We start from the raw sequence: 12,642 nt of genomic DNA, 5'->3' as shown, positions 1-12,642 counted from the left end.
GTCAGACACCAGGAAAAGGACTGGAATTGATCTTGAACTATTTATCAGATTCTGACAAAAGTTCAGCTCAGTCAGTGCAGGGAAGATTTACTGCATCTAAAGACAGCTCTAATTTTTATCTGCACATGAATCAACTGAAGACTGAGGACACTGGCGTGTATTACTGTGCAACATACACCAGCACTGTGCTTGTTTTCATTCATCTACTCGTACAAAAACCATCAGAGGAGAACTGAGAAATGGAGATCATTGGTCAGAATCATCCATTCATTCATTTTCTTTTCAGCTTAGTCCCTTTATTAATCTGGCGTCACCACAGCAGAATAAAGCTATTAAACCTACAAACAACAACAAGTTTTAAATTCTGCGACAAAACTGTTATTGTAATGTTTTTCATAAAGAGAATGTGAAATGTGCTAGTGTTGAACACTCACATGATAATGAAAAACACAAATAAATACAAGTACAAAACTGACTAAGGCAGGTCATTTCAGGATAATAAATATAATCAATCAACAAAAAATAAAACAAAACATTGTGTCAAAACTTTCCCTGTGATTTTCTTTCAAAGAACACAAAAGGAAAAGTGCTGATAGTTTAATTGCATTAACACATTAAATGTATTTATTTTTTATTTTTCTATTTATTGTCATTTTGAAGTATGACAAACTTGCAGAGCCTTTTTTTTCCCAAGTGCAACATGTTCATTCCAAAAACTGTCCAACCATCCAATCAGATAGGAGGGACTAGTTTAAAATTCATGATTAGTTTTAAAATCAGGACAAGGTGCTCATTGATAATCACCTATCATCTGGAATAATATATATATATATATATATATATATATATATATATATATATATATATATATATATATATATATATATATATATATATATTACATGGTCGTTTCCCCACACTGACATATACATCTGCAAATTAACAGCAATATATATATATATATATATATATATATATATATATATATATATATATATATATATATATATATATATATATATATATATATATATATATATATATAAATTGCTGTTAATTTGCAGATGTATATGTCAGTGTGGGGAAACAACCATGCAAGCATAAAAGAATGTTAAGTAAATATATAAAACAATAGAAATATATTGCAAAACCCCATCAAGCTGTATTACGTTCATAGTCAAGGTCAAGTTTAATTCTGCATCGCTGTATACCTCAAAAATTCATCACACAAATATGGAGCACATAATCTTAGGATTTACAACAAGTTGTATTGGTTTTTGATAAAAAAAAATGGTCTGTTTTTTTATCTAAAACCAATTGATCAAGTTTTATTTTGGCGGTTGTTGGTGTCAGACACTAACTAAGTCTGAGGCAGTGACAATCAAACCAGGAGAATCCCATAAACTGACATGCACTGCTTTTTTGATGTTTTTGGCTCCTCTATGGCTTGGATCAGACAAATATCTGGAAAAGAGCTGGAATGGTTGGCATTGATCAAATAATCAAGACATTTATTACTCTCAGTCTGTTCAAAGTTGATTCACCATCTCCAGAGACAACAGTAAGCAGCAGGTGTATCTGCAGATGAACAGCCTGAAGGAGGAAGACATCGCTGTGTATTATTGTGCAAGACAGTCAGTGACTGAAATGACTACAGCCCTGTGCACATAATAAAGACAGTAAATGGAATAAAATTTAAAAACCAGACACAGATCTCTAGAGTCTGTCTTTTCAAAATATTACTGTAGTGAAAAACACAGCTGTAGTTGTAATTCTTCCCATGACTAAAATACAGCCCTGTACTCACTTTCACCAGAACATGTCACTGTTCATCTATCAGAAGAAGTGTAGGTGAAATTACACAATTGGGCAAACAAATTCACATATTTGCACTGTGGAAGCAGATTTTTGATATATCAAGAAGTTGTACTAAATATAAATATTAATAAACTCAAGCACCACAGACTCCACAGGTCTTAATTCAACCTTATGCAAATGAACCGATGTTCATGTCATATTTAAACAACTGCACTGTTGTTGAGTAGAGAAATTATCTCTAATCATGTTCACTTTGTGTCTCTTGCTGCTGCTTACTGCCGTGTCTTGTATGTCAAACATTCTCTCATCAGACTGCACTCTATGCTTAGTTTAAATAGACACTTAATTCTAACTGTTTGTCAATGTTGTGTTTATCCACAGATATTGACTGTCAGGTTGTGCTCACACAGTCTGAGCGGTCAGTAAATGTGGCTCCAGGTGGTTTCCACAAGCTGACCTGTGCCTGCAGTGGATTTAGTGTTAGTGGCACTACCATGCACTGGATCCGTCAGGCACCTGGAAAAGGACTCGAATGGATTATTTATTATTATTCAGATTCATCTAAGGGCTCAGCTGAGTCAGTGCAGGGCAGATTCACGGCATCTAAAGACAGCTCCAATTTCTATCTGCACATGAATCAACTAAAGACTGAAGACACTGCTGTGTATTACTGTGCAAGTGAGACACTGTGACAACAAAAATACAGGCAGCTGTTCAAAAACACATTGTGAACAATAGGGTGAACATGATTAAGTTACACAAGATGCAAAAGGAGAAGAGCCGCTGAAGTTACATTAGGGCTGTCTGGAGAGTATAATACTTAGTTAAAAATCTACATTTCAATCATACAGTACTTGCTTTCTTAAGTCAGTACTCTATAAGTAATCAATTTTCCACGTTTTTTTTTTTTTTAGGATGAAGGATTCAGTCTACATAATTAATTCTCTAATTTTAATAATCAAATGAACTCTTATCTCTCTTGCCACAGCAAACTATCGAACTTAAAGAAATAAAACATTTGTAGATCGAAGTGCATCTGTTTAATGCAAGAAACAAACACTCACTTACAGAAGGTTGAGTTTACCACTACTTCAGGAGTTTGGAAGACACTGGCACTTTCCCCTGAATCCTTTGCATCTTTGTATTTCTGTACTGTAATACAGATTACTTAAATGTTGTTTTAGTAGACACCAAAACTAAAGTATGAAGACTTAAAGGGAATAATTCACCCAATAATTAAAATTTACATCATAATTTATTCTTTACTTGGCACTGATCTGTTGTAGTTACTTTCTTCTGTTAAATACAAAAGATATTGGATTTTTATTTCCTACTATGAATCATGATGGCTACTTGTTTCAAGCATTCCTCCAAATATCTTCTCATAAAGGTTTGAAACAATCTAAGAGTGAGCAATTTTCCATCGTTGGGTGAAATACCTTTAGGTTTTGATAAATATTTGAGTTTTGTACATGAAGTGCTTTAAGCACACTGAAGAAACTTTGAACATCGTTGTAGTAAAGTTCGTTGTTGTGTGGGAAGAAGAAGACAGGGTCGGCGATATCAGGTAAGCAATATACTTTATTTTATTTATGCACACCACTTGCATGCTGTGTCTGTGTGTGTGTGTGCTCTCTCCTCTCCCGACTGCTCCTCCCGTTCTCCTTAAGAAGGGAGTCTCTCCGGCCCAATCACTAGAAAGACAGGTGTTATTTATCATATCTGATTGACCCGCCGGGCTCCTAGCATGCTCTCCTCCCTTATTGGGTGTTCGATCACGCTTACCTCTCCACAATCGTAAATAAGCTTTAGAAGCAGCTACAAACATTCTTATTAATGTTCCAGAATATGTAAATTTACCTTTAGAGGGCAGCATATGCAAACATACTTCTTGTCTCCCCTTTATAAGCCCCCACGCAGAGACACTAAACTTGTTTATGACTTTCCTGTGTCAAGTTCCTGTTTTTAAAACATGACAATGGATATTGTGTCCACACTGACTTTTGTCATGTTTGCTCTCACAGAACGTAAGAAGGAAACTGTTGACAGTCATGTTTCCTAATGTGTAATGATGCTGTAAAAGTTCATGTTTAATTGTTTGCATTTCAGTCTGTTGGTGTCAAACACTGACCGAGTCTGAAGCGGCGGTCATTAAACATGGAGAATCTCACAGACTTACCTGTACAGTCTCTGGATTCAGTGATGATCCGTATTTGGCTTGGATCAGACAGACTGCAGGAGGAGGTCTGGAGTGGCTGGCGTACATCTCAAGTAGTGGTAGTACTACATACTACTCTCAGTCAGTTCAGGGACGCTTCACCATCTCCAGAGACAACAGCAAGAAACAGATGTATCTGCAGATGAATAATATGAAGAGTGAAGACACTGCTGTATATTATTGTGCAAGAGTCACAGTGATGCATACAACTGCAGCACTGTACAAAATCTGAAAACAGCAATATAAACAGCTCTTTATGAAATGTTATCATGATATTTCTCATTATATTGTATCACAAAAAAACATTTTAAAAAATTGTTGAGGACGATTTTTTTTTGAAGATGAATTAAACATTTGGTAAATAGTTATTTCTTACACTAATTAAATATTTTTCAAGAGTTCACACTTAGCTGATGATTGATTATAAGCAAGTTTGGCATGCTGTCCCGGGAGAGAGCCCTGAGCTCGAAGGTTCTTGAGCCCTGGGCTCCCTCCCGTTTGGAGGAAGAGAGGGGAGCCTCGAGCTCAGGTAGATCTCGACAACTCCCCCTTTTTATAATAGCTAAAGATTAAGATTGAAGGCTATTAAAAGATATGCCGTTTTATTAGATTACCTGTATTGAAATTTAAATTTAACGATAAACTTGTTGTACATGTTTTTGGAATGTGGGAGGAAACCGGAGAACCCGGGGAAAACCCACGCAAGCACGGGAAGAACATGCAAAACTACACACAGAAACGACCACCGGCCTGTTAATGAACTAGAACCGGTGACGTTCTTGCTGTGAGGCGACAGCGCTAGTCACTGAGCCACCGTGCTGCCCTGTGGAGGGAAAGGTGAAAAGGTAGGGGTGGAAGGGGGGATTCTTCAATCGAAGATAACTGTAGTGAGAAAACCCTGGCTCTTTATAGTGGTTAGGAATGGCCTGATTGGTGGATCAAGCATGCTAATGCAGAACCAGCCGTGTTCAATCATAATCACGTGCTCCTCTCGAAATTAGTTTATGAATAAACTTCACTTCAAGAGTTCACACTTAGCTGATGATTGATTATAAGCAAGTTTGGCATGCTGTCCCGGGAGAGAGCCCTGAGCTCAAAGGTTCTTGAGCCCTGGACTCCCTCCCGTTTGGAGGAAGAGAGGGGAGCCTCGAGCTCAGGTAGATCTCGACAACTCCCCAAAATGCTCCGCTCGGGACAGCAGCCGCGTATTTGAAGAACCCCCCAAAGGCACAGGAGATTAATGCTATATCCGGCTGCTGAAAAGTGATACAGAAATAGCTTGGAGACTGGTGTGGGTGTAAAAATTAACTGAAAGTGCTTGTGTATTACTATGTGTGCTCCCGGGGCCGGTTAATTGTAGGGACCAGCGGGAGAGTGAGTGGGGTAAGTGTAAAATGTTTAAAACATATGTGGTGAGTTTCGTAAAGGTTTAGTATAGTAGTGATGGAAATTGAAGCTGTAAGTTTCTGCGGAGCTGTAGCTGCAGATGAGAAGCGGTTAACTGATTAACCGCTTTGGCAGTCCAATGGGGGGTGTGTCAGTAGTAGTATGGATAAATGGTAGTGTGCGTGAGCTCCGGTGGAACGACATAGCTGCAGCAGTGGTGCAGGGGGGATGAAGCTCGGCTGAGCGTCTCTGCGACAGCAGAGGTGCGGTGGTAGTCAGTACTAAGGGGAAGAATACGCTTCTGCAGCAGCGTTTAAACTGCTTTAGCAGTGCTGGGAGTGACAGAAGTGGTATGAGTGTAATGGAAGTGTGCATGAGCTCCAGCAGAGCGTCACTGCTGCAGCAGTGGTGCAGGGGATGTAAATGATGCTCGGCTGAGCGTCTCTACTGTTGTAGAGGTGCAATGAAAGTCAGTATTTGTAAGGGAAATACGCCTCCGCAGGGACGTTTAACTGCTTTAGCAGTGCTGGAGAGTGTATCAGTAATGGATTGCTAAGTGGAAGTGTATATGCGCTCGCTGAGCGTCACTGCTGCGGCAGTGATGTGGAGGGGAGTGATGCTCGGCTGGGCGTCTCTGCGACTGCAGAGGTGCGGTGGTAGTCAGTACTAAGGGGAAGAATACGCTTCTGCAGCAGCGTTTTAACTGCTTTAGCAGTGCTGGGAGTGACAGAAGTGGTATGAGTGTAATGGAAGTGTGCATGAGCTCCAGCAGAGCGTCACTGCTGCAGCAGTGGTGCAGGGGATGTAAATGATGCTCGGCTGAGCGTCTCTGCTGATGCAGAGGTGCAATGCAAGTCAGTATCTGAAAGGGAAATACGCCTCCGCAGAGACGTTTAACTGCTTTAGCAGTGCTGGAGAGTGTATCAGTAATGGATTGCTAAGTGGAAGTGTATATGCGCTCGCTGAGCGTCACTGCTGCGGCAGTGATGTAGGAGGGAGTGATGCTCGGCTGAGCGTCTCTGCGGCTGCAGAGGTGCGATGGAAGTCAGTATCTAAGGGAAATAGAGCTGATTAACTGTTGTGTAGCAGGTAGGGATGAGGCTTGGTAGCGACTCTGAATTGCAGGGGTGTGTAGATATTCAGTGTCAAATGAATGGTTGGTGAAATAGGATAAATGGATGAAATATGATTTGGCGGAGTTAAAGGCGTTGAAGTAGAAGATTGTATTGTGAGAAAGCCGTGTGCGTTCCCTCTAAGCCTTTACGGCTGTATAATGCGGGGATTGTATTAGTAGAAAGAGCTTTGAGCATTGTAATGTAAGAATTTGGTATGGTGAGAAAGCAATATTGTTCCCGCTAAGCCTTTACGGCTGTATTATGCGGGGATTGTATTAGTAAAGAGAGCTTCGAGCATTGTAATGTAAGAATTTGGTGTGGTGAGTAAGCCATATTTGTTCCCGCTAAGCCTTTACGACTGTATTATGCGGGGATTGTGTTAGAAAAAGAGCTTCGAGCATTGTAATGTAAGAATTTGGTATGGTAAGGAAGCAATATTTGTTCCCCCTAAGCCTTTACGGCTGTATTAAGCGGGGAGAGTGGCGATAAGGAGCTTTAGAGCGTTGTAGAGTATGAATTGTAAGGTTAGAAGTAATGCATGTTCCCGCTAAGCCTTACTGCTGTATTATGCAGAAATTTTTTTTTTTTTTTTTTTTTTTTTTTTTTTTTTATAAAACACGTACTTTCCTACTTGTATACGCACACACGTAAATAAATAAGTGTGTACACGCACTCACACACACACACACACACACACACACACACACACATGCAACACACACACACACACACACACACACGCACACATAAACGCACACTTGAACACCGACGAATACACATTTGAGCGCACTTACGGACAAATAAATGAGAAAGAGAGAAAAAGACAGAAGGGAAAAAAGACAGATATTTGTGTTTAAGAGCTTCATAAGTGTTGATGTCGGCTACCGAGAATCTGCTGAGCTTCTCTGAGGTGATATTGGCTGAGGCGAATGTATGATTTGTAGGCGTTAGAAGACCAACGTCCGAGGGTTTGGATCTGTTGTTGGGAAAGGCCGTTGTGTGCTGCTGTAGTAGCTGCTCCTATTCTAAATGAGTGCGAAGAGAAAGGTTCGGGGGGAAAACCTGAAATGCGAAGGATTTCCTTGAGGTGAAATTGGAACCAGAAACGAGTAACTGGACGATTAGCGTCATCAGTAAAAAGTGGAGCGGATCTGTTGGGTTCTTGGGCTCTTCTGTAATGCATGTATGCTTTGAGGGTTTGGAATGGTTGAGTGGGTGAGGGAATATCAAATATATAAATAGGATGTCCTCTGCGTAATTGATCTGTTTTGCTTTGCTTGATGAAGAAGGATAGAGTTTCTTCATCTAGCAAGGTCAGATCTGATAAGGTTGGGTGAATTGTAGGATTGAAATTTGATGTTATTGTGAGTTCAGAACATCGCAAAAATCCAAAAAAAGCTAAAGTGAACATGGCGTCGAGTGTGCGGGCTGTGTGGATGGAAATATATCCTTTGCGTAGGGTGTGGATGCATTTAGAAAGGATGTTGAGTGTGATGGGTTGCCTGGTATCGGGGGAGGAGGGGTGACTTTTTTGTATACCCTTAATGAGGAGAGATGTTTGAAAATTTGAAATAGCCTCTGAAGGAGACCCGTGAATCAATTTGTGAAAAAATTGGATCCCACTTAGGTAGCTTCGAATGGAACTGGCTTGTAGATTTTTTGTAAGGTGTAAATGTGCTATAAATGAGGTGATAGAAAGGAGAGAAAAGTCAGGAAAATGAGTTTTGTACAGACAGTGGAAGTTTTTGAAGGAACTCCAAGCAGTGAGATATGATTGGAGGGTCCTAGGAGCGACACCCTGCAGGATGAGAGAAATGGCTGATTCTCTGAGGTGGTGTAGAGGATGGTTTATGGCAATATCATCTCTGAATAGTGAGGAACAGGTGTTGGATGAGGGTCCGCTTCTGGTGCTAACAGCCGAAATTTCTGAAACAAAAAGCGAGACAGAGAATCAGCAATTTGATTTTTACAACCTGATACATGTTCAGCAGATATGATAAACTGTTTTGTGGCAGCTGTCCAAACGAGGCGTCTTAATAAGGGCATGAGTGACGGTGAGTGCGAGCGCCCTTTATTAATGCATTGAACTGTAGCCTCGTTGTCACAATGTACGAGGATGCTAGAGGCGGACCATTCGTTACCCCATAAAATGGCCGCAGCGACGATGGGATATAATTCGAATAGAGCTGATGATTGCTCGTTTTGAGGCATTTCCAACATTTGGGGTGGCCATGGGGACGCGAACCAGCGGCCTTGGTAAAAACCCCCGAAACCGACTGATGGGGCGGCGTCGGTGAATAATTTAATATCTACCGGCGATGCTATAAGGTCGCTGTAAAAAAAGGAGCATCCGTTCCATTGCTTAAGGAAAGATATCCATAAGCTAATTTCGTCGCGACAGGGTTTAGATAGAAGGATTGTATCTTCTAAACCAGGAACTGAGGTAGAGAGTTGTAGGAGGTGCGAAATAAACGGACGACCTTGGGGGATAATGCGCATGGCGAAGTTTAAGTGCCCGAGGATGGAGAGGAGTTCGCATTTTGTACATGACTGGTTTTCGATGAAAATTTGGCATAGAGATGTAATGCGGTCGACTTTCTCTTTTGGGAGAGATGCTTGGAAAATATTCGAGTCTAGGTTGATACCCAGGAATTCGATGGACGTGCTTGGACCGGATGTTTTTTCCTCTGCTAGAGGGATTCCGAGGTCGGCGAAAACTTTTTGGGTGATCGCCAAATGATTATTTGGAGGAGACGACGGAGGAGAGATGATTAGGAAGTCGTCTAACAGATGTATAAGGTAAGGAATTCCGTAATTGTTGGAAAGTATCCAACATACGGCTTCTGAAAGCATGTCGAATATTTTTGGGCTGCTTTTGCAGCCGAAAGTTAACCGGACTGCAAAGTAGAATTTTGATCGCCAGCGAATGCCAAAAAGGTGCCAGAAATCTGGGTGGATTGGCATAATTTTAAAAGCGGATGTAATATCGACTTTAGCTAACCAGGCATTACGGCCGGCGGTTTTGATAAGGGTTATGGCTTGGTCTATGTCGTGGTAGTGAAGCGAGTATTCGTCTATCGGGATAGTGCTGTTTATGCTGGGAAATACGGAGTTATGTGGCGCGGAGAGATCAATAATGAGGCGCTTTTTACCGGAGAATTTCCGAGTAGCCACTCCAATAGGACTAATACGAAATACTGTAAACGGCGGAGCTGTAAAAGGCCCGATCATGAAGTCGTTATCAATTTCTTTTTTGATAAGCTGGTCGACTGTTTCTGGTTCGGCTTTTGCAGATAGAAGATTAGGACAGCAGAGGTTGTATGAGGGAGAGGCTGAAACACCTGGGTGGAATCCGTGAGTTAAACCTGAAATGAGAAAATCAGAGAAGTTAGTATCAGGGTGATCTTTTAACTCAGAAATAAGGTGAGGAATATTCACAGGAGTCGATAGGTAGTTTTTATATTTTTTATTGTTTGCTCTGAAGATTGGGCAAACAATTTTAGCGTGAGCCCCACCGCAAAATGAACAGACATGCAGATATTTGCAAGGGTTTTTCTGACATCTACCTAAGTTGAAGTTAATACAGATGTTATTGGAAGGAGTGGAGCGGATAGAAGAAGGAGGGAGAAGAGGAGAAATGTTAGGATTAGCGGGGCGGGGAACGTAACTAGTAGATTTCGGGTTCTGAACTGTGTTAGCGGAGGGAGAGATGAAAGGGCAAGAGGTAGTGACGTGAAGACTTGAGCGGCAGACCGCGCAGGCTAGATTACGGCATCCTAAAAAGACCCGATTATGGATATCAAAGTCCACGGCCCCCCAGTACGGAATTTGATTCCATTGGGTTACCCGGATTGCACATTTGGCTGAAAATAATTTGTGGTACGTGTAAAAATGAGTGCCCCCGTAGGAGAGCGCGAGTTCGGCTATGATCGCCATGTAGTCATTTAACTCGCGCCTCCTATGGGGGAAGGCGGAACAGATGACTTCTGTATAGCGTGAAAATGCCATGGTAAATTCGGGTAAGGATAAGATACGTGACTGTGTGTTGGACGATTGTTTTAAGGTGAAGGTGAATTCGCCGCAATCGACCTGACGTTCTGCCGCGGGAGGTGAAATTGGTGACAGGAGTGTGATGAGATCTATATCTGCACCTGAGAGAATCTGGTTTCTTGTAGCTGTAGAGATAGGGGTGGGATCCAGAGCCAGAGCGTTAGGCGGCATAGGGAGGGGAGTGGCGGTGAAAAGTGTGTAGGAGGGCCGTGCTGAGGAAACTGGTGCGGGGAGAGTTTGAGTTGGATCAGTGCTAGTGTGTGCTAAAGGGAGTGAAAAAGAGGGGGGAATAGGGTAGGTTGGAAGAGAGGAAGCTGGTTGGTTATGGGGAATAGAGTAAGAAGTAGAAGGTTGAGGAGGGAGAGAGAAAGGCTGATTAATCTGAAAGGCAGGAGGAGCGGAAACGTTAGGTTGGAAAGGATTAGAAGAAATTGGAGGGATAGGAGGGGTAGCAGGAGAACTGGAGGGAGGGGCTGGAGGCCAAGAGAAAGAGGGAGGTAAAAGTTGAGAAACGGGGAGTCCTTGGTTCAAGTCCTGACGGTGTGACGTAGCTGGTGGTGACTGGGATTCCTGGGGGTGTGGTCCTGTGGGTGCGCTGCTGGATACATGTTTGGTTTTTGATTTTCTTTTTCCTGGTTGAGTGCGGGTGGGTTGAGGGTAGGGGGTGTGTCTGGCGCTGGGTTCCCTGGTGATAGGTCTTTTGCTGGTACTGAGTAACGGGTGGGAATCTGAAGTGGCGTTTGAATAGAGTTTGAGTAGTTCCGGTTTGTTGAGGGTCCTTGGGGCGTGAATGCCGAGATCTGCGAGATGTTTGCGTAGTTCTGAAATAGTTATTCTTGTGGGCTGACGGAAGGAGGAAACTGTAGCATATGATGAGGCTGGGGACGTGGCTTGCTGTCTGGATGTCGATGGAGGAGTGGAACTGGTGCGAAGTCTGGTGGATGATCGGGTGGATCGGCGGCTTCTTGTGGCGTTCTGGGGCTCTGTTTGAGGTACCGTGGAGAGTTCGGGTGCTGCTGGCTCTTCTGTAAAGGTGAGTGGTACTGGATTGACTGGATTGATGGTGGAATTACTGGGGCTGTTGACGTTGTTGTTGTTGATTTCCATCTTTTGAAGGTATTGTAGAAAGATGGGCAGTGGTAAGGGTTATTGTTGATGTAGCTGTTGGTTAGCTTAGCTTGCTTCGCCGTGCTGTTGTTGTTGTCGTTGTCGTAGTTGCTGTTGTTGTAGTAGTAGTAGTTGTTGAAATATTTGTTGTTGTAGTAGTAGTTGTAGTAGTAGTAGTTGTTGTTGTTGAAGTAGTTGTTGTTGTTGTTGTCGTAGTAGTTGTTGTTGTTTTTGTTGTTGTAGTAGTTGTTGTTGTAGTTGTAGTTGTAGTAGTTTTCGTTGTTTTCTGTCGTAAACGTTGCTTGCTTTGTTCTTCAATCGAAGATAACTGTAGTGAGAAAACCCTGGCTCTTTATAGTGGTTAGGAATGGCCTGATTGGTGGATCAAGCATGCTAATGCAGAACCAGCCGTGTTCAATCATAATCACGTGCTCCTCTCGAAATTAGTTTATGAATAAACTTCACCTAGCAAAACAATGTGTACTTGTACACATGTGTATGTACTTAATCTTGCCAAAAATAGTAAAACTTTGATATTATAAATTAATTTCTTGGAAATAACGGAAGAGTAAAAATTATTTGGGTGTCTGTGGCGAAGTGGGTAGAATTATCGCCTCACAGCAGGAAGGTCGCTGGTTCGAGCCCCAGCTGAGTCAGATGGCGTTTCGTTGTGGAGTTTGCATGTTCTTCCCATGTTGACGTGGGTTTCCTCCAGGTGCTCCAGTTTCCCCCACAGTCCAAAGATGTGTGGTATAGGTGAATTGAACAAACTAACTTGGCTGTAGTGTATGTGTGTGAATGTGAGAGTGTATGGGTGTTTCCTAGTGTTGGGTTGCAGCTGGAAGGACATTCGCTGCGTAAAGCATATGCTGGATAAGTTGGTGGTTCATTCAGCTGTAGTGACCCCTGATAAATAAAGGGACTAAGTCGAAAAGAAAATGAATGAAT

At 42.0% G+C, this 12,642-nt stretch overlaps 1 protein-coding gene across 2 annotated transcripts in view; it reads left to right on the top strand.

The window, feature by feature from the left end:
- Positions 1 to 12,642, top strand: part of LOC137489848 (immunoglobulin gamma-1 heavy chain) — an 84,326-nt gene that overhangs the window by 25,154 nt on the left and 46,530 nt on the right. Inside the window, exons 1-2 of one of the 2 annotated variants that reach the window (XM_087244771.1) lie at positions 1,944 to 2,105; positions 2,200 to 2,506. The exons of the other annotated variant lie outside the window; for it this stretch is intronic. Coding sequence (XP_087100897.1) covers positions 2,063 to 2,105; positions 2,200 to 2,506 — 350 coding nt within the window. The 5' untranslated portion in view covers positions 1,944 to 2,062. Of the gene's footprint in view, positions 1 to 1,943; positions 2,106 to 2,199; positions 2,507 to 12,642 lie in introns of those variants that run through there. 2 annotated transcript variants of the gene reach the window in all.

This window comes from Danio rerio, chromosome 3 (genome assembly GCF_052040795.2).
Source record: "Danio rerio strain M-AB ecotype USA chromosome 3, GRCz13ab, whole genome shotgun sequence".
NCBI lineage: Eukaryota > Metazoa > Chordata > Actinopteri > Cypriniformes > Danionidae > Danio > Danio rerio.
Note: the sequence above shows the minus strand (reverse complement) of the source record. Positions and strands in the feature narration are given on the sequence as shown.